Genomic DNA, 23362 nt, shown 5'->3' with positions numbered 1-23362 from the left:
TTTTTTTTACCCCTTCCCGTGGGGTTTTTTTTTTGAGGAATTTTTTGCTTGAATACATTGCAGACGTCCATCCCCAGCCCTCAGGCTGCGCCCCCCCCGCCCCCCCCCCGCCCCCGAGCCCCCCCACACCCCACCCCCCCCCCCAAAATCCATTCCTTTATTGCATTGGGAAGGTCCTGGCGCGGGGCCGACATCCCGCTCCGGTGACGCCGGAGCCGCCGGCACACGGCCAAGGGCAGCGCCGCGGGGTTTGGGGGGGCCGAGCTCACCCCCTGCCCCAAACAACCCCCCAAAAAAACCACCCCGGACCCCCCCAAACCCCGCCCCGACAGCCGCTGCCACCGCTCCGGCGTCCCCCGCGTCCCCCCGCGCCACGGCACCGCCGCTGGTCCCCGAGCACGGGGATCGCTCCTCTCATTACCGATTTGTTTTTTGTTTTTCCTCTGTTTCTCCTGGTTCGTGGTTCGTTTTTGTGGGTTGTTGGTTTTTTTTGTTTTGTTTTTTTTTTTTTGTGTGTGTGTGTGTGTGTGTTTAAATAGAACCTGCGAGTTAGAAAATAGTGGTTTTTTTGTAGGAGTTTTGGGTGGGTTTCGTTAAATTTTAATAGAATCTGCTGCTCTTCTCGGCCCCGAGGTTGGCTATAGAAGCATGTACACGAAAAAGAGTCTCTCCCCCCCCCCTGTACAAAAGTTGTGTCTGTTATTGAGGAATTCTCCTGGTTTTCCTTAGCACTGAGGAATTCTCCTGGGTTTCCTTCTTTTTGGAGTTCTGCTTTTGTGCATCTATTGTGTTTATAATAATTCAGGGCCGGGGCTGGACGTTGAAGGCGGCAGGGGGGGTGGGGGGAGGACGACGACCCAAAAAAAGAAGCAGGAAAAAGCCCCCAAAAAAGAGTTCATATCTGGGTTTCCTGAACTTTCTCCTTGGGGTGGGTCTGGATTAAATAGGGGTCGGCCAGGGTGGTCCCGGGGGGGTGCAGGGAGTTGCTCAGCGCGTTGTCTGTCCAGTGGGCGCCGTGTCCGGCCTTGTAGGTGTTGTAGTTGAGGTGCTCGTGGATGTTGGGCAGCACCACGGCCCCCTCCCCTGCCCCTCCGGCCGGGGCGGCCGCGGGCGCGGCGGCGGCCGGGGCGATGTCCTCGTCCACCTGGATGATCTCCACGGTGCGGGCGGCGGTGACGGTGCTGCGCTGCTGGTGGCGCTTGCGGAGCTTGTAGAAGACGATGAGCATGGCGGCGGCCAGCAGCGTCACGGCCACGAAGCAGCCGATGATGATCTTGGTGGTCTTCATCACCTCGTCCAGGCTGGTCTGCAGCTTGTCGCCGGCGTCGGCCGTGGGCACGGCCACCTGCTTGGGCGGGCGCGTGGTCTGCACCAGCACGGTGGTGGTGGTGGTGTAGGCCGGCTGGTAGCCCGTCGAGGTGGTGGGCACGGGCTTGGTGAACTTGGGGGACACGTCCTCGGGGGAGATCTCGGTGGTCTCCACCGTGACGGTGGTGAAGAAGCTGTAGTTGGAGGTGTTGAGCTCGGCCGTGCTGACGTTGAGGAAGGCCGAGGCGTTGGAGTTGCCGGCCACGTTGGTCACCATGCAGGTGTAGAGGCCGGTGTCGGTCAGCAGCACGTGCGAGAAGTTGAGGGTGCCGTCGTTGAGCACGGAGAGGCGCGGGTGGCTCGAGGCGTGGCTCAGCACCGTCCCGTTGGGCAGCAGCCACCGCACCGAGGACATGGAGGGCGTCCGGCAGCGCAGCTCGGCCACGCGCCCCTCCGAGATGTTGAGGTCCGCGGGCGCGTCCATGATGAAGGGCGCCGAGCACTGGAAGGAGGTCTGGTCCACCTCCACCAGGAAGCGGCCCCGCATGTGCAGCGGGGCGTGGCAGCGGCCGCAGCAGGTGGAGTTGGTGGGGATGTACTCCCGCAGCCACCACGACAGCCAGAGGATGTCGCAGTCGCAGTCCCAGGGGTTGTGGTGCAGGTGCAGCTCCACCAGGTAGCGCAGCGGGGCGAACAGGTCGTGGGGCAGGGACGACAGGTTGTTGTGGGCCAGGTTGAGCTCCACCAGCGCCGTCAGGTCGTCGAAGGCGTTGCGCTCGATCAGGTTGATCTGCGAGTTCATGATCCAGAGCTTTTTGAGGGATTTGAGCCCGTGGAAGGAGCCCGGCTTGATCTCGGGGAAGTTGTTGCCCGACATCTCCAGCTCCTCCAGGCCCACCAAGGGCGTCAGGTTGGGCATGTCCTTGATGTTGCACATCCCCAGGTTGAGGTACTTGAGGTTGTACAAGCCCTCGAAGGCCCCCTCGGAGATGTACTCGAGCTTCTTGAGCTCGCCCAGGTCGAGGCGCATGAGGGAGGGCACGCGGTTGAAGGCGTAGCTGGGGATGCTCTCGATGGGGTTGTTGCGCAGCCACAGCTCCCGCAGCTTGGACAGGTACTCGAAGGCCCCGCTGGGGATCACCGTCAGCCAGTTGTCGAAGAGCTCCAGGGTGTTGAGGCTGGCCAGGCCGTTGAAGGCGCCCACCTCGATCTGCCGGATGGCGTTCCTGCCCAGCTGCAGCACCTCCAGGTGGTGCAGGTGGCGGAACGTGTCCGCCTGGATCATCTGGATGTTGTTCTCCATGAGGTTGAGATAGCGGGTGTTGGAGGGGATGCCGGGGGGCACCTCGGCCAGGCCGCGCCGGGTGCACACCACCTTGCTGAACTGGTTACTGCAGGAGCACACGGAGGGGCAGCTCTGGGGCCCGGCGAGGCGGCGGCCGTGGCCAGGAGCCACGCGTGGAGGGTCAGGGAGGCGGCCAGGAGCCCCGGCCAGGTGCGGTGGCGGCGGGTGGCGGCGGAGGTGGTGCACAGTTACCTGCCACAAGAGCTTCATGGTGTGGCACGTTCATCATTCACCATCGTCTGGGGATGGCGGCGAGAACAGCAGAACGGGCTCGGGGCCCCCCCCCTCTCCCGGCTCCCACGAGCTGGGGGGCCCGGCTGGCCGGAGGGGGGGGGGGTGGTCGGGGTGCTGGGGTCGGGGTGGGTGGGTCGGGGGGGGGAGGGCTCCGAGGGGAGCGGGGGTTGAGGAGGGAAAAACGAAAATTTAAAAGGGGGGAAAAAAATCGGCGGTAGGTGCTGGGGGGGGGGGTGGGGGGGAGGTGCGGGGAGAGGAGCAGAAGGAACCCCCCCCCCGCCCGGCCCCGCTCGCCAGTACCTACCTGGGGAACGGGGATCGGGGGGGTCCGGGGGGGCTCGAGGCGAGCGCGGGGGGCGCGGGACCGAGGAGTGGGGGGGGGGGGGGGCCGGCTCCCAAAAAAAAAAAAGACAAAATGGCTCCTGGAGGCTGCGGTGCAGGATGGGGGGGGGGGGGGGGGCCGGCCCGGCTAAGCGGGGGCCCGGCAGCCCCCGACCGCGGCCAACCCCGCGGCCTCGCACCTCCGCCCGTGGGGCCGGCCCGGGGGGCTCGGCGGGGCCGGCATGGCCGCCCCCCCCCCAGGCCGCGGGGAAAAGGGGTGGGGGGGAGGGGGGGGAAACGCGGGGAAAGTGGCGAAAAAGGAAATAATTAAAAAAAATAAAAAAAGAAGCGGGGAGAAAAGGAAGAATTGGGAAAAGGGGAGGGAGCGGAGGAGAGAAAAAGTGGGGGGGGGAAAGAAAAAAAAAAAAAAATTAAAACCGAGGAGGGAAATGGGAATGGGGGAAAAAAAAAAAAATTGGCGAGGAAAGGGAATTGGGAAAGGAGGTAAGAACGGAATAAAAATCTAAAATCAAATCAAGATAAGAACGGAAATGAGGATAAAAGTTAAAATAAGGCTAAAATCGGATGAAAAACTAAAAATAAAAATTCGAAATATTAAAAAAAAAAAACCCAAAAAAAAAAAAAAACCCAAACAACCCGGACGAAACCTAAAAATAAAACAGGAAAATAAAGATTAAAAATAGGCCGAAATAAATAAATAAATCGCGGGGAGCCCCCCCCGGGAGAGGGAAAAACGCGGGTCGGGGAGGGAGCGGGGGGGAGGAAAGGGCGTCGGCGTGGGGGGGGGGGGGGGGATGCCGGCGGGGGCACCTCCCGGTAGCGGCGGCGGCTGCGCTGGTGGCGGGGCGGGGGGGGTCCCGTCCCGTCCCCTCCCGCGTGTCGTTCCCGCGTCCCCGCGTGGGTGTCGCGTTCAGCGGCGGCGCGGGGCGATGGTGGCGGTGACAGCGGCGGTGACAGCGGCGGCGGTGGCGGTGCCGGCGGGCATCCTCCGGTGGCGGGGGCCGCGCGGGGCGGTGCGGGCGGTGCGGGCGGTGCGGTGCGGGGCGGTGCGGGCGGTGCGGGAAGCAGCCGCGCAGGCGGCTGGCTCATCCTTTTGTCCTTCAGTGCGAGCGCGGATGGATTGCTGCTGCCGCCGCTCCCGCTGCTCCTGCTGACGCATCCCGGCTCCGCACAGACCCCCCCCCCCGCGCCCCCCCCCCCCGCACTCCCACCCACCCACCCGCCCGCCGCGCTCCGGAGGGGCCCCCGCCGGCCCCGCTTCGGCCGGTGCGGCGGCCCCGGAGCGGTTTTTGTGCGCGGGGAGGGGGGATGCGGGATGCGCCGCTTCCTCCTCCTCTTCCTCCTCCCTCCCTCCCTCCCGCCGCCTCCTCCTCCTCCTCCTCCCCCTCCCCGCAGCCCCGCTCGGGGCTTGTGGAGGAGAAGGGGGGGGGGGGCTCTCTCTGAGCGACCCCTCCCCTGGGCCGGATGGATGGAAGGACGGACCGATGGAGGGACGGGGGCGGCGCGGAGCTCGGTGGCTTTGGGGTGACAAGGAGTGGGGGGACCCCGGCTCCATCCGTGGAACCCCCCCGGGTGCGACCCCCGCGGCCGAGCGGGGACCCCTGAGCCCCCCCGGCTGAGACCCGACACGGCTGTGACACTGATGGGGAGCACCGACCCTGCGGGGCTGGGGTGGCCCTGCCGTGGGCTGGGGACAGGGACCCTGGGGACAAGGACCACCACGTGGTGCTGCTGCTCTTTGGGGCCCAGGCTGGGCTCTGCACCCCCAGCAGTGCCCTGTCCCCTCCCTCCTCCTGGGACCTCCCGCAGTCCCTAAAGCACCCTATGGCCACCCCCCTGCTCTTGGTGGCACTTGCGGCACTTGCAGCTGTCACCTGAGTGACACCAGCGGCCAGTGGGGACCTCTGTGGGGCTGGTGGCCCCTCTGGGACGCCCTGTCTGGTGGTGCCCCTCCTGTCCTTCCTCACTGGGGTCACTGTCCCCGTGATGGTGGCACGTCCCCAGGGGGCTGCAGCTGTTCCAGTGATGTCCCCCCCAGGAGCTGCAGGACCTGGTGGCCTCCTGTGCCCCGCGGGTGGGTCCCACACGTTCCCTGTTCACTACAGTGGTCGCATCTTGTCCTTGAGTCCATCACTGTCCTGCTTGTCCCCTGGCCAGTGACCCAGTGGTGACAGAGGGGACAGGGACACTGTTGTCATCCTGTGGCATTGTGGGTGGAGCTGCCACTGCCGTACATGGGGTGCTGGCCCCAGGGACCAGCCTGGCACTGCCATCCCTGGGGACAGCGGGTGGCCTGTGGGGCCGTGTCCTGTGCTGTGGCCCTGCCACACACCGGCCTTGGCAGGCGCAGTGCCAACATCTGGTGCGGTGACATGTCCAGTGTTGTGCTGTGGCCGTAGTGGTGCCATGGCCGGTGTGGTGCCATGTCCTGTGTGGGCCATGGCCGGTGCGATGTCGTGGCCAGAGTGGTGCCACGACCATTGTGGTTCTGTGGCTGCCACAGTGCCACGGTGCCAGGGGTGACGCAGTGCCGTAGCCAATGTGGTGCCATGGCCAGTGCAGTGCAATGTCCAGTGTTGTGCCGTGTCCAGTGCGGTGCCATGACCAGTGCAGTGCCATGACCAGTAGGGTGCCATGCCTAGTGTGGTGCTGTGTCCAGTGTGGTGCTGTGACCAGTGTGCTGCCATGGCTGGCATGATTCCATGGCCGGTGTGGTGCCATGTCCAGTGTGGTGCCATGGCTGGCATCATCCCATGGCCAGTGTGGTGCCATGACCGGTACGGTGCAATGTCCAGTGTGGTGCCATGGCTGGTGCCATGCCATGGCCGGTGTGGTGCCGTGGCCGGTGTGGTGCCATGGCCAGTGTGGTGCCATGGCCAGTACGGTGCCATGGCCAGTACGGTGCCATGACCAGTGTGGTGCCATGACCAGTACGGTGCCATGACCAGCACAGGGCCGTGGCCAGTGTGGTGCCATGACCAGCACAGGGCCGTGGCCAGTGTGGTGCCGTGGCCAGTGCGGTGCCATGACCAGCACAGGGCCGTGGCCAGTGTGGTGCCGTGGCCAGTGTGGTGCCATGACCAGCACAGGGCCGTGGCCAGTGTGGTGCCGTGGCCAGTGCGGTGCCATGACCAGCACAGGGCCGTGGCCAGTGTGGTGCCGTGGCCAGTGCGGTGCCATGACCAGCACAGGGCCGTGGCCAGTGTGGTGCCGTGGCCAGTGCGGTGCCGTGACCAGCACAGGGCCGTGGCCAGTGTGGTGCCGTGGCCAGTGTGGTGCCATGACCAGCACAGGGCCGTGGCCAGTGTGGTGCCATGGCCAGTGTGGTGCTTTGACCGGTGTGGTGCCATGACCAGTGTGGTGCCATGACCAGTGTGGTGCCATGACCAGCATGGTGCCGTGGCTGGTGTGGTGCCATGACCAGCACGGTGCCATGACCAGTGTGGTGCCATGACCAGCACGGTGCCGTGGCCAGTGTGGCGACATGACCAGTGCGGTGCCATGACCAGTACGGCGCTGTGGCCGGTGTGGTGACATGACCAGTGTGGTGCCATGACCAGCATGGTGCCGTGGCTGGTGTGGTGCCATGACCAGCACGGTGCCGTGGCCGCCGCAGTGCAAGGACAGGGGACACCTCCAGGCTTTGGAAGCAGCGGGAGTGGTTGTGGTGGGATGGGTGAGCTCAGGGGTGGGACAGGCTCCATGAGGCAGCGCTGGCACAGCCAAACCCCACTGACCGTGGCCACAGCTGGGGGCTGAACCATCGTGGTGTGGCCCTTGTGTCACCCTTGGGCCCAAACCTCACTGTGCCCTCGGCCACATGCCTGGCACTGTCCCGTGCCATGTGCTGACCCCAGGGCCACACTGGCCACAAGCCCAGCTCGTCCCAGGGTGGGATGTGATTCCCTGGATTCCCAGGATGGGACCCCCGGGGCGGAATGGGATACAGGATGAGGCAGGACCTGGTGGCTTTGTGTACCCCATGGGTGGCTCCCCCATGTCCCTTGTCCCCCACCTCAGGGGGACACATCGTGGTGGCACCGTGGGGGTCCCTGGGCCCCGGCTGGGTGCGGGGCGGTGGCTGGGGGGCCCCACCTGGGTGAGCTCGGGGGCGCTGGGAGGAGGCGGCGGGCTGGGCTGGGGACGGGCACCCACAGCTCACGTGATTCCCGGCATCCCGCAGGTTGAGGTGGAGGTGGAGAGCATGGACAAGGCCGGGAATTTCATCGGGTGGCTGCACATCGAGGGCGTGAACCTGTCGGTGGCGCTGGTGGAGCAGGCGCTGTCCCGCGTGCACTTCACGGCCGAGCGCAGCCCCTACTGCAAGGCCCTGCTGGCCGCCCAGGACGCGGCCAAGCAGAGGAAGGAGAAGGTGAGGGGGCCCAGGGGACCCGCCCCCCCAGCGGTGTCACCGCCCCAGAGACGCGGCCCCATCCCAAAAGGTGGCCCCGCACACCGGGTTGTCCCCACCCGGAGAGACGTGCCCGCCAAAGGACGTCCCTGTGTCACTCCAAGGGGTGTCACCGCCCCAAGAGATGTTCCCACTCCGAGGGGTGTCCCCACCCCAAGGGATGTCCCTGTGCAAAGGGGTGTCCCCACCCCAAGAGCTGGTGGCCACACCGCAGGGAACGCCACAACCCCAAATAACGTTCCCACCCACTGGGTGCCCGCACACCAAAGAGGCGGCCCCACCACGGTGGGTGTCCCCATCCCAGGAGATGTTCCACCCCAAGGAATGTCCCCACTCCTGGAGATGTCCCCACCCCAAGAGATGAAGGTCGCATGGCAAGAGATGTCCCAGTTGAGGGATGTCCCACCCCACGGATGTCCCACCCAAGGCACACAGCCCCCCAAGCTGAGGCCTGGGGATATTCCCACTGCCAGGTTTCACCTCCTCCCTCCCACAGCCGTGACCCGGAGTGTGGCCGTGTCCCCACCGCCGTGTCCCCACCCCGTGTCCCCCCAGGTGTGGTCCCACTACGAGGAGACGCCGGTGGAGGAGGTGGTGCCGGTGCTGGAGGAGAAGGAGCGCACGGCCAACTACAAACCCGTGTTTGTCACCGAGATCACCGACGACCTCCACTTCTACGTGCAGGACGTGGAGACGGGTACGGGGGGACGCCTGGGCACCCCCTGCACCCCGGGGCGCTCCCCAGACGGGGTTGGATGGGACGAGGGGTTGTGGGTTTGGTGGCTAACACCCAGATCTGTGTGTCCGGGGTGACGTGGGGCCACCCCTGCACCCCCCAGGACCATTTTTGGGACCAGGGTAGGGGTCCGTGATTGGGGTCCAAAGGTAAAGGGCCTGGGGCAGGGTCTGGGGTTGAGGTCCAGGTTTGGGATCTACTCTTGAAGTCGTCGCTGGGACTTGGGGCTCAGGCTCTGGGGCCGCACTGGGGAGCGGGGTCGGGTTCAGGTTTGGGGCGGGACTGGGAGTTTACCCTGGACCCCTCAGGTGCCCAGCTGGAGAAGCTGATGGAGAACATGCGCGCCGAGGTGGGCGCCCACCCGCCCGTGGAGGGCTCCTTCGCCCCGCGCCGCGGAGACTTCTGCATCGCCAAGTTTGTCGACGGGGAATGGTGAGGAGGGCACGGGGGGACCCCACAGGCGGGGCTGTGGGCCGAGGACCAAACCCCCAAAATCCCACTCTGCAGGTACCGCGCCCGGGTGGAGAAGGTGGAGTCGGGTGGGAAGGTGCACATTTTCTACATTGACTACGGCAACGTGAGTGGCACCGGGGGAAGCGAGGGGGAAACCAGCCCTCCGTCCATGGATCCATTCGTGGATGATCCGTCCATGGATCCGTCCATCCGTGGATCTGTCCATTCATGGATCCATCCATGGATCCATCCATCCATCATCCATCCCTTCATCCATGGATCCATTCATGGATCCATCCATCCACCTATCCTTCCATCTATCCATCCATCCATAGATCCATCCCTCCATCTATCCTTCATCCCTCCATCATCCATCCATGGATCCATCCATTGATCCATCCCTCCATCCATCCATCCATCCATCCCTCCATCATCCCTCCATCCATCCCTCCATCCATCCCTCTATCCATCCACCCATCCATCCATCCATCCATCCATCCCTCCATAGATCCATCCCTCCATCTATCCGTCCATCCATCCCTCCATCATCCATCCATGGATCCATCCACAGATCCATCCATGCCTCCATCCATGCCTCCATCCATCCCTCCATCCATCCATCCACCCATCCATCCATCCATCCATCCATCCATTCCTCCATCATCCATCCCTCCATCCATAGATCCATCCACAGATCCATCCATCCCTCCATCCATAGATCCATCCATCCACCCATCCATCCATCCATCCATCCATCCATTCCTCCATCATCCATCCCTCCATCCATAGATCCATCCACAGATCCATCCATCCCTCCATCCATAGATCCATCCATCCATCCCTCCATCCATAGATCCATCCATCCATCCATCCATCCATCCGTCCCTCCATCCATCCATCCATCCATCCATCCATCCATCCATCCATCCGTCCGTCCGTCCCTCCATCCATCCATCCATCCATCCATCCATCCATCCATCCATCCATCCATCCGTCCCTCCATCCATCCCTCCGTCCATCCCTCCACCCACCCAGCCACCCTTCCCCGTGGTGTCCGCTGGTGTCCCTCCAGCTGTCCCCCTCAGTGCTGTCCCCCGTGGTGTCCCCGCAGAAGGAGACGCTGCCCCCGACGCGCCTGGCCGCGCTGCCGCCGGCGTTCTCCCCGCGGGTGCTGCCGCCCCAGGCCACCGAGTACACCTTTGCCTTCATCCAGGTGCCACAGGACGTGAGTACGGGCCTTCCCCTGCACCCCACAGCCCGGCCCTGGCCCCACGGTGGCCCCTGACCCTGAAGCTCCACCCTGTGTCCCACCCGTGGCCCCCAGACCCACACCCGACCCTGGACCCCAAAACCATCAACCCCAAACTTGGTCCCAATTGGGAACATCTCACCTGGGACCCAAACGTGTCTCCTGACCCCAAACGCCGACCCCAGCCCTGACCCCGATCCCAGGGTAACCCCAAACCCACAGTGGGTTGTGGATGTCCCCAAAACACCCGGGGGGTCCCTGGGGTCTGAGGGTCAGGGGGGATCCTTGGGGGGTCCCTGAAGGCCCCAGGGGGTCTCTGAGGGTTTGGGGGTCCCTGACAGACGTGGGGGCTCCCTGAGGGTCTGGGGGGATCCCAAAGGCCATGGCGTGTCTCTGTGGGTGTGGGGTGTCCCTGAAAGCCCCGGGGGCGTTCCCGAGGCTGTGGCGTGTCCCCAATTGCCCCGGGGTGTCTCAAATTGCCCCGGGGTGTCCCTAATTGCCTCGGGGTGTCCCCAGTGGCCCCGGGGTGTCCCCAATGGCCCCAGGGTGTCCCTAATTGCCCCGGGGTGTCCCCAGAGACCCCGGGGTGTCCCCAATTGCCCTGGGGTGTCCCCAGCTTGCCCCGGGGTGTCCCCAACTTGCCCCGAGGTATCCCCAGTTGCCCCGGGGTGTCCCCAACTTGCCCCGGGGTGTCCCCACTTGCCCCGGGGTGTCCCCAATGCCCTGGGGTGTCCCCAGCTTGCCCCGGGGTGTCCCCAATTGCGCCGGAGTATCCCCAGTTGCCCCAGGGTGTCCCCACTTGCCCCGGAGTGTCCCCAATTGCCCCGGGGTGTCCCCAGCTTGCCCCCGGGTGTCCCCCAGGAGGAGGCGCGGGCAGACGCCGTGGACAGCGTGGTGAGGGACATCCAGAACACACAGTGCCTGCTCAACGTGGAGCACCTGGGCCCCGGCTGTCCCCACGTCACGCTGCAGTTCGCCGACTCCAAGAGCGACGTGGGGCTGGGGCTGGTCAAGGAGGGGCTGGTGATGGTGGAGCCCCGCAAGGAGAGGCAGTTCCAGAAAGTGGTGGGTGCTGGGGGGGGGGGGATCAAGGGGGCGTTTGGGGGGACTGGGAAAGGGGTTGGGGGGTGTTGGGTGGGTGCTGGAGGTGTTGGGGGGTTCTTCTGGGGGTGCTGGGTGGGTCCTGAGGGGTGCTGGGGGTACTGGGGGTGTCAGGTGGGTTCTGGGGGTCCCCGTCCCCCCGACCACCAGTGTTGATCGATCCCGGCCCAGCTGCTGCCCCACTGGGGGGACGGGCGTCCCCCCACCCCTCAGTGCTGCCCAGGCCCCCCACATCCCCGGGGTCACCCCACGCCCCGTGGGGGTCACCACCCCTGGGGGTGCCCCCAAGCCCCCCGGGGGGCCGCGGGGTCACCCAGGACTGTCCCCCCAGATCACCGAGTACCTGAACGCGCAGGAGGCGGCCAAGAGCGCCAGGGTGAGTGGGGGCGCCCCAAATCCGGGGGGCACCCCAAATCCGGGGACGCCCCAAATCCGGGGACGCCCCAAATCCGGGGAGTGCCCTAAATCCAGGGGACGCCCCAAATCCGGGGAACACTCCAAATCGGGGGGGGCGGGGGGGGTGCCCCAAATCCGGGGGGTACCCTAAATCTGGAGGCCACCCCAAAACCAGGGGAGACCCCCAAATCCGGGGAACACCCCCTGGAGCAAGGGCTGGACATGGCACTCCCATCTCCGGGGCGATGCCGGGCGCAGCCCCCCCAGTTTGGGGGTGCCGCCTGCCCCGGGGTGAGCCCCGTGCCGGTGTTTGGGGGGCCCCCGTGACGCCTTTTTCCCCCCCCCCCAGCTGAACCTGTGGCGTTACGGCGATTTCCGCGCGGACGACGCAGACGAGTTCGGCTACAGCCGCTGAGGGGCCGGGGGGGGCCCCGGGGGCACCCCAAAAAACCCCCCCCGGGCACCCCCAGCCCGGCCCCTCGGGGGGGGCAGCCGGGGGGCGGCTCCGAGCTCTGGGGGTGCCCTGGGGGGCGGGGCCCCCTATGCCCCCCCCCGCCTTGCCCCCCAAATCCTGGCCTGTATTTAAAGCTGCAGAGGCCCAATAAACGTAGTGAAGCGTCCTGGTTTTGTGGGGTGCCCTCTGTGCTGGGGTCAGTCCCCCCATCCCCTCGGCCCCTGGCATTGGGGGGGGTCTCTCTGGGGGTGTAGCCCTGGGACCCCCGGCTCTGGCCAGGCTGCTGGGGTGGGATGGGGCAGCGCCAAGAACAGCAGCTGAATCCCCCCAGAGACAAGGGGGGCCCCCAAATCTGGGCCCCACCCTGGACCTCGACTCTGGGACCCAAAGTTGGACCCCAAACCTGGGTCCCAACGGTGGTTCCTCCCCCCGGGACCCCAAAATGGCCCCTGACCTTGGACCCCCACCCGGTCCCCGGACTCGGGTCCCAGAGTGGCTCCAGACCTTGAACCCCAACTCTGGGTCCCACTCGTGGACCCCACGCCTGGAGCCCTCCGCGGTGGGACCCCTGAACCCCAAATGGACCCGAGGGGCGGCAGCATCCCTGCAGGAGCCCCCGCGCCCCGCTGTCACTGCACCCCAGCCCCAGGGTCACCCCAACCCCGCGGGGTCCCTGCGGGGGCCCCCCCCCGCGCTGTCCCCGCTGTCCCCGCGCCGCGGGTCGATTCCGGGCTGGGGGGGGGACCGCAGGGGGCAGCGCTAATTGAATCCGAAGCCAATTAACATGGAGCAGCGCGATCGATAATTAACGCCGGGGCAACGATCGTAATTAACGGGAGGGGGAGGGGGGGGGCTGTCCCCTGTCCCACATCCCTGTCCCTGTCCCCAGCCCGGCCACCCTCACCTGCCCCAGCCAAGGCTCTGGGGGAGCGGGCAGTCTCTGGACATGTCTGGGGGGCTCTGGGATGTGTCTGGGGGTCTCTGGACGAGTCCGGGGGGGCTCTGGGATGTGTCTGGGGGTCTCTGGGATGTGTCTGGGGGTCTCTGGGATGTGTCTGGGGGCCTCTGGGATGTGTCTGGGGGTCTCTGGACGTGTCTGGGGGTCTCTGGGATGTATCTGGGGGCTCTGGGATGTGTCTGGGGGTCTCTGGGATGTGTCTGGGGGGCTCTAGGATGTGTCCGGGGGTCTCTGGGATGTGTCTGGGGGGCCCCGGGGGCTTTATTGGGCCCTGGGTGTTTCTGGCTCCCTCTGGAAAGGGGGGGCGGTGGCCTGTGAAGGGTTCGGGAGATCTCTGCGGGTCCCTCGAGGGTTCCGGGTGTATCTGGGGGTCTCGGGGGGTCTGCAGGTGCAGGGTGCTGCTGGACGGTGCAGAAGGGCGCTGGGCAATACTGCGCTGGACCGCTCTGAACTGGGCTGTACTGGTCTGTACTGGGCTGTTCCAGTCCGTACTGGTCCGTACTGGGCTGCACTGGTCCGTACTGGTCCGTACTGGTCCGGGCAGGCCCCGTTGGCGCAAACTGGAAGGGAAATGGCGCCACCTGGCGGGGCCGTCTGGAACGACAAGCACAGAACAGAGCGGCCAGTACGGACCAGTACGGCCCATCCCAGTACGCCCCATCCCAGTACGGCCCATCCCAGTACAGGACATCCCAGTACAGCCCCATCCCAGTACGGCCCATCCCAGTACGGCCCCATCCCAGTACGGCCCATCCCAGTACGGCCCATCCCAGTACGGCCCATCCCAGTACAGCCCCATCCCAGTATAGCCCCATCCCAGTACGGCCCATCCCAGTACAGGACATCCCAGTACAGCCCCATCCCAGTACGGCCCATCCCAGTACGGCCCCATCCCAGTACGGCCCATCCCAGTACGGCCCATCCCAGTACAGCCCCATCCCAGTATAGCCCCATCCCAGTACGGCCCATCCCAGTACGGCCCATCCCAGTACAGCCCCATCCCAGTATAGCCCCATCCCAGTACGGCCCATCCCAGTACGGCCCATCCCAGTACAGGACATCCCAGTACAGCCCCATCCCAGTACGGCCCATCCCAGTACAGGACATCCCAGTACAGCCCCATCCCAGTACAGCCCATCCCAGTACGGCCCCATCCCAGTACAGCCCATCCCAGTACAGCCCATCCCAGTATGGCCCCATCCCAGTACGGCCCATCCCAGTACGGCCCCATCCCAGTACGGCCCATCCCAGTACGGCCCCATCCCAGTACGGCCCATCCCAGTACAGCCCCATCCCAGTACAGCCCCATCCCAGTACGGCCTATCCCAGTACGGCCCATCCCAGTACAGCCCCATCCCAGTACGGCCCATCCCAGTACAGGACATCCCACTACAGCCCCATCCCAGTACAGCCCATCCCGGTACGGCCCCATCCCAGTATGGCCCATCCCAGTACAGCCCATCCCAGTACGGCCCCATCCCAGTACAGCCCCATCCCAGTACAGCCCCATCCCAGTACGGCCCATCCCAGTACGGCCCATCCCAGTACAGGACATCCCAGTACAGCCCCAGTACAGTACAGGACATCCCAGTACAGCCCCATTCCAGTACAGCCCATCCCAGTACAGGACATCCCAGTACGGCCCCATCCCAGTACGGCCCATCCCAGTACAGGACATCCCAGTACACCCCCATTCCAGTACAGCCCCATCCCAGTACAGCCCATCCCAGTACGGCCCCATCCCAGTATGGCCCATCCCAGTACAGCCCATCCCAGTATAGCCCATTCCAGTATAGGACATCCCAGTACAGCCCCATCCCAGTACAGCCCATCCCAGTACGGCCCATCCCAGTACAGCCCCATCCCAGTATGGCCCCATCCCAGTACGGCCCCATCCCAGTACAGCCCCATCCCAATACAGTCCATCCCAGTACGGCCCATCCCAGTACAGCCCATCCCAGTACAGCCCCATCCCAGTACAGCCCATCCCAGTACGGCCCATCCCAGTACAGCCCCATCCCAGTATGGCCCCATCCCAGTACGGCCTCATCCCAGTACAGCCCATCCCAGTACGGTCCATCCCAGTACAGCCCCATCCCAGTATGGCCCCATCCCAGTACGGCCCCATCCCAGTACAGCCCCATCCCAATACAGTCCATCCCAGTACGGCCCATCCCAGTACGGCCCATCCCAGTACAGGACATCCCAGTACAGCCCCATCCCAGTACAGCCCATCCCAGTACGGCCCATCCCAGTACAGCCCATCCCAGTACGGCCCATCCCAGTACAGTCCATCCCAGTACGGCCCATCCCAGTACAGTCCATCCCAGTACAGTCCATCCCAGTACGGCCCATCCCAGTACAGCCCCATCCCAGTATGGCCCCATCCCAGTACAGCCCATCCCAGTACGGCCCATCCCAGTACAGCCCATCCCAGTACGGCCCATCCCAGTACGGCCCCATCCCAATACAGTCCATCCCAGTACGGCCCATCCCAGTATGGCCCCATTGCAGCTGTGACCGTCCCGCCGCATCTGTCCCCGTCCCTGTCCCCTCTTTCTGTACCCTGTCCCCTCTCCCGGTGTCCCCACTTCCCGGTGTCCCAGTTACCGCCATGTCCCCGTGTCCCAGTGTCCCCATGATGTCCTGGTGTCCCCGTGTCTGCATGTCCCAGTGTCCCACCTCCCAGTGTCCCAGTATCCCCATGTCCTGGTGTCCCGGTGTCCCAGTGTCCCCATATCCTGATGTCCCGGTGTCCCGCGACACACATGTCCCCATATCCTGATGTCCCAGTGTCCCCTTGTCCTGCCTCCCGGTGTCCCCCTGTCCCGGTGTCCCCTTGTTCCCCGCTTGTCGCCTTCCCCCTGTGATGGTGCCACCTCTTGTCGCTGTCCCCGTGCCCGTCCCCCCACCCCTCCCCACCCCGTGGTGCCAGCCCCGTGTCCCTCCCTTGTCCCCTTGTCGCTGTCCCCATGTTTGTCCCCCCCACCCCGTGGTGCCAGCCCCGTGTCCCTCCCTTGTCCCCTTGTCGCTGTCCCCATGTTTGTCCTCCCCACCCCGTGGTGCCAGCCCCGTGTCCCTCCCTTGTCCCCTTGTCGCTGTCCCCATGTTTGTCCCCCCCACCCCGTGGTGCCAGCCCCGTGTCCCTCCCTTGTCCCCTTGTAGCTGTCCCCATGCCCGTCCCCCTCGCGCCCCCCCCCCACGGGGTGTCCCCCGTGTCCGCCCCCCCGCGGGGGTGTCCCCGTGCCGGGAGTGGCCGCTCTATATTTGTCGCTTTGTCCCCAGAATAGCGGCAGACGCGGGGGAGGGGGGAGGGGGGCCGCCCCCCGCCCCGCCCCCCGCCCCCCCCGGGCTATTTTTAGCCCCCGCGTGTTTCCAGGGGAACCCTGATGACGCAGTGACGTCAATGCGGGTCAATCGCCGCCGCCGGGGCTCGCGCGGCCGCCGCGGGCCCCCCCCGCACCCCGGGACCCCCCGGGACCCCCGGGACCCCCCGGGATCCCCCGGGACCCCCGGTACTCCCGGGACCCCCGCCGCCAGCGCAGCGCGGCCGCAGCTCCAGGTAGGACCGAGGGGCCGGGGCGGGGGTCGGGATCCCTCTGTGCCCCCCCCGCCCCGCCCATGGGGGACCCCCCCATCGCCGGGGGTCCCCGGCCGGCCCCTCCCGGGACCCCCGCCCCGCCGGGCCCGACCCCAGCTCAGGGGGGGCTCCCCCCAGACGCCCCCCGGGACCCCCGAGGGTCCGAGCCCCGTCCCAGCCCCCCGGGAGCCCCCGGACCCCAGGCCCCGCTCTGCGGCCCCCCGGGACCCCCGGAACCACCCCCCGGTCCGCGCCGGGACCCCCCCGCAGCCCCTCAGGACCCCCGGGACCCCAGCGCCACCCCCCGCGGCCCCCCGGGACCCCAAATCCCCCGGCCCCGCAAGAGCCGCCTGCCCCCACCCCGCCCCAGCCTGTGACACCCGCCGTGACACCCCGGGGGTCCCCTCCCTGCCCCCCCTTGTCCCCTCTGTCCCGGGGAGGCACCGGGGGTCCCTCAGCTTCAGCCGCCACCGCGGGGGTGACACCGAGCCCCCCCGGGGGGTGGCACCGCCCTCTCCACCCAGGGGACCCCGAAACCGCCCTCGGAGATCTGGAAAGGTCTGTGCCACACACGGCCACTGTCACCGTCACTGTCCCCCTGCGGTCACCACCGGCGTTGGCACCGCTCAAGGACCCTCTGTGTCCCCCCCCCCGGTCCCCTCTGAGCCCCTCCCAAGCTCTGGGGGACCCCCGGGCGAGGGGGAGCCACCCCCAAGTCCCCACCGGCACAGTCACCAAGGGATGTCCCCTCTGTCCCCTTCGTCCCCCCAAACGGGGCTCCCCCGGGGCCGGGGGGTGACAGGGGAGCGGTGGCCTTGGCCGTGTCCCCCGGGGCCGGGGGGTGACAGGGGAGCGGTGGCCTTGGCCGTGTCCCCCGGGGCTGGGGTGTGACAGGGGAGCGGTGGCCTTGGCCGTGTCCCCCCAGCCTCTCCTGCCCTGGCTGGAGCTGGGTCTGGGGGGGACACAGGGGCGGGGGTTGGCAGCCAGCAAAGTGACCCCAGCCCTGTCACTGGCGTGTTGGGGCTGCAGGGGGGGGGACTGGGACATGGGATGGGGACAGGGACATGAGGTGGGGCTGGGGATGGGGACAGGGACAATGGAGTGGGAGGTGGGGTGGCGACAGGGACACGGGGTGGAGACAGTGCCACGGAGATGGGGACACGGGGTGGGGACAGGGACATGGAGTGGGGCTGGAGGATGGAGATTATGGTGGGATGGGGATATGGGATGGGGACAGGGACACCGGTGGGGACAGGGACACGGGTGGGGATGGAGATGTGGGATGGGGCCGTGGGAAGGGAACAGGGACGCGGGGTGGAGCAGGATCACGGGGTGGGGATGACGTGGGCTGGAGCAGGGACACGTTCACTGCTGGCAGGTGATGGTGACACCTCAGCCCGGGCCCAGGTGACGCCAGTGAGGAGCCAGCTGCCCGTGGTGGCCTCGGAGCCGCTCCCCGCTGTCCCTGGGGTGGCACCTCGGCACCAGCCCTGGAGCTGCCCCGGGGACCCCGGAGTGCCACCAACAGGGGACCCCCACAAAGGCCCTCGGGGACAGCCACGCCACCGGGACCCCGAGCTGGGGACATTGCCGTGGACTGGCCGCGGGGGACAGTGGCGCTCCCCAGAGCCACGGAGCGGCCAAAGAGCTTCAGAGCCACGGGCTTGTCCTGTCACCGACCCTGGGACACGGCTCGGACACCCCGCGATTGGGACACTGCCACTCAGCCAATGCCACCGAGGACAGGATCGGTCATGGGCCACGTCCCTGCAGTGCTGGGGGACAGACAGACAGAGCTGACAGCCACAGTGACACTGAGCAATGGCTCCTGAGGTGACAGCGAGCACTGGCTCCTGAGGTGACAGCGAGCAGTAGCCCCACCAGTGACACTGAGCACCGGCTCCTCTGGTGGCCTCCTGCCATCCCCGGGGGCTCTGGGACAGGAGCCTGGGGACACCCTGGGTTGTGCTGGCAGGAGTTGGGGACACTGCTCTATCCCGTGCCACCATCGCTCTGTGCCACGTCTGCTCACCATGCGCCATGTTCCTGTCACTCTGTGCCGTGTCCCTAGTGGTCTGTGCTGTGTCCCCATCACTCTGTGTCACATCAGCATTGCTCTGTGCCGTGTCACCTCACTCCGTGCTACGTCACCATCGCTCTGCGCCGTGTCCCCGTGGGTCTGTCACATCCATGTCACTCTGTGCCACGTCACCTCACTCTGTGCCGAGTCCCCATTGGTCTGTGCCACGTCCCTGTCCCTCTGTGCCACATCCATGTCACTCTGTGCCATGCCACCTCACTGTGCCACATCCCTGTCACTCTGTGCCACATCCATGTCCCTCTGTGCCATGTCACCTCACTGTGCCACACCGCTGTCACTCTGTGCCACATCCCTGTCCCTCTGTGCCACATTCCTGTCCCTCTGTGCCACATTCTTGTCACTCTGTGCCATCCCCATCACAGCCACATCCCCGGTGCTCTGTGCCACATCTCCTCCAAGTCGTCCCATGTCCCCACTGCGCTGTGCCACATCCCCATCACTCAGTGCCGCGTCCCTGTGCCTCTGTGCCACATCCCTGTCCCTCTGTGCCACATCCCTGTCCGTCTGTGCCATGTCACCTCACTGTGCCACATATAGTCCCTCTGTGCCACATCCCTGTCACTCTGTGCCACATCCATGTCCCTCTGTGCCATGTCACCTCACTGTGCCACATCGCTGTCCCTCTGTGCCACATTCCTGTCCCTCTGTGCCACATTCCTGTCACTCTGTGCCATCCCCATCACAGCCACATCCCCGGTGCTCTGTGCCACATCTCCATGTCGTCCCATGTCCCCACTGCGCTGTGCCACATCCCCATCACTCAGTGCCGCGTCCCTGTCCCTCTGTGCCACACCCGTCCCTCTGCCATCCCCCCACCCCTCTGTGCCGCAGCCCCATCACTCCGTGGCACGTCCCTGTCCCTCTGTGCCACCTCTCACGGCTGCCAGTGCCACCGCAGTGCACACGTGACAGGTGGCACACGGCAGGTGACATGTGGCACACAGGGGCGGCACACGGGGGTGGCAGTGTCCCCTGTCCCCCCCAGCACAGGTGACAGCCTGGGGCTGGCGGGGACCTCGGCGCCCGGGGGCCGCGTCCGACCACACGCCCCGTCCCCGGGGGCTCCGCGTGTCCCCGCCACCGCCCCTCCTTGTCACCGGCTCCCTTGTCACTGCGGTGCCACCGCGGGGCCACCGTCCGTGTCCCTCTCGGGTCTTTTTGCGGTCTGGGCTTGCTGTCCCTCCCCCAGCCAGGAAGCCCTTACCCCAAAAAGCATCCGCGGGGGGTCGAGCCTGCGGGGGCCCGCGGGGACCCAGGTAAGTGTGGGGACCCCAAACCCGCGGCCTCAGGGCGCTGGGGACACTGGGGACAGCGAGGGGACAGTGGGGACAGCGAGGGGACACTGGGGACTGTGGGGACACTGCGGGGGCAGTGTTGTGGGGACAGCAGAAATGGGGGCACGAAGCCACCACAGGGGACCAGCGGGGGGGTGACACAGGGACACCCCAGGGTGGGGGGGTGACACTGGGGGTGCCACCAAGCCGGGGCGGGCACAACAGGTCCCCAGCGCTCCCAGTTTGGGTCCCCATCGCTGCCCAGTGACGGGGGAGGGCCCCGAGGGCTTCCCGTGGCCGCGCCACCCCCTGGTGGCACTCGGTGGTGGGGACGGGTGCGGGACAGGGATGGGGACAGGGATGGGGGCATGAGTGACAGTGGGGACAGGGTTTGGGGACACAAGGGGGGACTTGTCCAGGAGGTGACAGGGACTGGGGACAGGCGCTGGGGACACAAGGGACACTGGCAGGGCGATGACAGGGACCGGGACACGAGGGATGCCAGCTGGGAGGGGACAGGCCGTGACGTCACCCAGGTCACCGTGCTAGCTGCGGGGAGCCCTGTGTGTCCCCGGTGTCCCAGCGGTGCCACCTGGGGCCCTGCCAGCGGCTGCCGGGCACTGGTGTCACCGGTGTCACCGCCGGCCTTCCCGGAAGGGCCACCACAGTGTTTGCCGAGTGTCACCACCGTGGTGACACCAGCTCCGGCGTCACCAGCGCGGTGACAGCCCCGCCTGGGGACCCCGACCCTTCCCGGGGCCTGGGGGACCCCCAGGAGGGACACAGCTTGGGGACACCCCGTCCTCTGGGGACACCCCGGGCCGGGAGGTGACAAGGGGAGGTGGTGGGGACAGGAACCACTCCGTTCCCCCCAGTGACAGTGTCGGGGTCCCCCGTGCCCCCAACAGAGCCCCCCTCCCCCCGTGTCACCCTGGTGGTGTCCCCGGCCGGGGGGGCGGGGGGGGACATGGGTCTGGGGGCTCCGGCATCCCCGGGGACACCTGGGACTCCTGAGGACATCGGTGCTGTCCCTGTTGCTGTCCCCATCCTGTGCCAGGTGTGTGTGTGCCACACGCGGGGACTGGGGGCGCGGGGGACGCGGGGGGACACGGGGGGACACGGGGGAACACGGACTGGTGGAAGATACGAGGGCACATGGGGTGACACGAGGTCTGGGGGGACACGGAGGGGCACATGAGGGACACGGGCTGTGGGGACACGGGCGGGTGTGCGGGGACACGGGGGGACACGGGGCGTTGCAGAGGGGGGTTGTGGGAACACGGGGGTGACACAGGGGTGGCACGGGGGGGACACGGGCGCGTGTGCGCGGTCACGGCGCGCGGGGGACGTGTCACCGCCACGCGCGGGGCAGCGCTCACCTGGGCACGTATGCGCGGGGGGGGGGCGGAGGGGGGCGGGACCGCGGGGGGACAACGGGAAACCGGGACCCCCCCCGGAGCCCCCCCCGTGCTCGGTATGTCCCCCGTGTCCCCCCCCCCCGGCCCCCCCAGTGTCCCCAGGTGGCGCCGGGACCCCCCGCGCCGGTCCGAGGCCCCCCGGGCCCCCGGGCCCCGGCCGGACACGGCCCGGCCAGCGCGGGGGGGCGGGGGCGGGCAGCGCTCTGGGGAGCGGCCCCGGCGCTATAAACGGGGGGCGGCGCGATGGAGCCACGGCCGCCACCGACGGGACCCGCGGGGCCACCAGGTGAGTCCGACGCCCCCCCCAGGGGGACACCCCCGCACGGGGACATCCCCACCCCCCCTCCCCCCCGGGACCCCCCACCCGGGGACATGGCCCTCACCGCGGGGGGCCCGGGCTGTGTCCCCCCCACCCCCGGCCCTGGGGGGTGACCCCGGTGTCCCCCTCTCCCCAGGGGAGCCGCGGGACGCCCCCGGGCCTGGCTGGGGACCAAAGTCCCCGGGGGGGTCTGGGCACCCCCTGATTCCTGTCATTGTCCCCCCCCCAACCCCCCCCGGCCCCTGCTGTCCCCGAGGTGGTGGCCGTGCCACCAGCCGTGTCCCCCGGCCCGGGGGACACCGGGGTGACGCAAGGGCCACGGGCCCTCCCGTCCCGGGTGGTGGCTCTGGGGGGGCCTGCGGGGGTCCCCGTGTCCCTCCGTCATCCGGCGCCGTCTCGTTCCAGGCTCGGCGAGTGCGTGCGAGGCTCCGGTGAGTGGCACTGTCCCCGTGTCCCCTCGGACTCCCCCGCGTCCCCTGTCCCCGTGTCACCACCTCACCCCCGTGTTCCCCCATCCCTGTGTCCCCGCGTCCCTGTGTCACCCATGTCCCCGTGTCCTCCGTGTCCCCTCCACCTGCATGTCCCCCCAACCCTGTGTCACCCATGTCCCCATGACCCCCGGTCCTCAAGCAGTGGGTGACAGGGCCACCCTAGTGTCCATCCCGCACCCAGCGAGGGCAGCGGGTCCCCAGGGAGGTGACACAACCCTGGGGACCCAACGCCCCCCCTGACCCTCCCCTCACCCTGTCCACGCTGTCACTGTCACCCGCGTGGTCACGGCCGGGCCCTGGTGTCCCCCGGTGGCCCTGGTGGCCCCGGTGGCAGGTGCCAGAGGGCTCCGGGAAGGCGTCAGGGGGCACGGCCCGGGCGGCACGTGCCGGCGGGGGTCACGGTGGCACCGTGACACGGTGACGAGGGCTTCCGGAGTCCGCGTGCCACCGGCGCCACTTCCCGCATGTCCCTGCCCGCGTCCCCTGTCCCGTCCCTGGTGACATCACCCGCCCCTCCAGCGTCCCCGGGGATGGGGACGACGCGCGTGTCCCCCCTCTGCCGGCGCCCTCCACGCGTCCCGGGGGCTGCGGGACGCCCCCCGGTGACAGCCGTGTCCCCGTGTCCCCAGAGGCGGCGGGATGCGCCGGCGTGTCCCCGTGGGGGTTGCTGTGCCTGGCGGGGGCGGTGGCGGTGGCGGTGGCCGGGGGTCGCCCCGTGCGGCTCGAGAGGGTCCGGGCGGACGCGCGGGCCCTGACCCGGACCCTCAGCACGCGCCTGCAGCAGCTCCAGGTGACCCCGGCCCGGGGGGACACCTCGGGGGGCGAGGGGGGGGCGGTGACACCCGCTGTGACACCGCTGTGACACCCGGGGAGGGCAGAACCTGCCCCAGGCTGGGGTGGGGGGGGCGTCCCCCAGATTTGGGGGCTGATCCGCAGTGGGGTGGGGTCCCCACGGGGGTGTCCCATGGGGCGTCCCCTACCCAGATTTGGGGGGTCCCCAGGAAGGGGCGCCCGGGGCTGGGTGTGTGTGGGGGCTCTGACCCCAAAACGGGGATCTCCAGGGAGTAGGGGGGTCTGTCCCCCCAAAATGGGGTCTGGGGTCTCTGGGGGTCTGTTCCCCCAAAATGGGGTCTGGGGTCTCTGGGGGTCTGTCCCCTTCAAATGGGGTCTGGGATCTCTGGGGGTCTGTACC

At 67.4% G+C, this 23362-nt stretch overlaps 3 protein-coding genes across 4 annotated transcripts in view; 2 read left to right on the top strand and 1 right to left on the bottom strand.

Moving 5' to 3' along the window:
* SND1 (staphylococcal nuclease and tudor domain containing 1) overlaps nt 1–12195 on the top strand; it is an 82318-nt gene extending 70123 nt beyond the window's left edge. For both annotated transcript variants that reach the window (XM_066182576.1, XM_066182577.1), the window contains 8 exons: nt 7413–7601; nt 8196–8337; nt 8685–8808; nt 8884–8953; nt 9941–10054; nt 10940–11143; nt 11511–11555; nt 11925–12195. In XM_066182576.1, coding sequence (XP_066038673.1) covers nt 7413–7601; nt 8196–8337; nt 8685–8808; nt 8884–8953; nt 9941–10054; nt 10940–11143; nt 11511–11555; nt 11925–11990 — 954 coding nt within the window. In that variant the 3' untranslated portion in view covers nt 11991–12195. The remainder of the gene's footprint in view (nt 1–7412; nt 7602–8195; nt 8338–8684; nt 8809–8883; nt 8954–9940; nt 10055–10939; nt 11144–11510; nt 11556–11924) is intronic.
* Nucleotides 318–4009, bottom strand: LRRC4 (leucine rich repeat containing 4). Its single transcript, XM_066182578.1, is given in 3 exon segments — nt 318–2727; nt 2730–2826; nt 2828–4009. Coding segments are annotated over 3 exon segments (1965 nt in total). The 5' UTR covers nt 2864–4009; the 3' UTR covers nt 318–895.
* A 4198-nt stretch (nt 12196–16393) lies between the features above and the next one.
* LOC136290365 (cuticle collagen 1-like) lies at nt 16394–23032 on the top strand. Its single transcript, XM_066184704.1, has 5 exons — nt 16394–16549; nt 19862–19924; nt 21237–21646; nt 22085–22110; nt 22800–23032. The coding sequence occupies exons 1-5, from the start codon at nt 16394–16396 to the stop codon at nt 23030–23032; spliced, it is 888 nt and encodes a 295-aa protein (XP_066040801.1).
* Nucleotides 23033–23362: the final 330 nt, after the last annotated feature.

The sequence above is a fragment of the Chamaea fasciata genome, unplaced genomic scaffold (assembly GCF_029207755.1).
Source record: "Chamaea fasciata isolate MVZ Bird 193981 ecotype frontalis unplaced genomic scaffold, bChaFas1.0.hap1 SCAF_5, whole genome shotgun sequence".
NCBI classification, from domain to species: Eukaryota; Metazoa; Chordata; class Aves; order Passeriformes; family Sylviidae; genus Chamaea; species Chamaea fasciata.
This window is presented reverse-complemented; position numbering and strand designations above follow the sequence as displayed.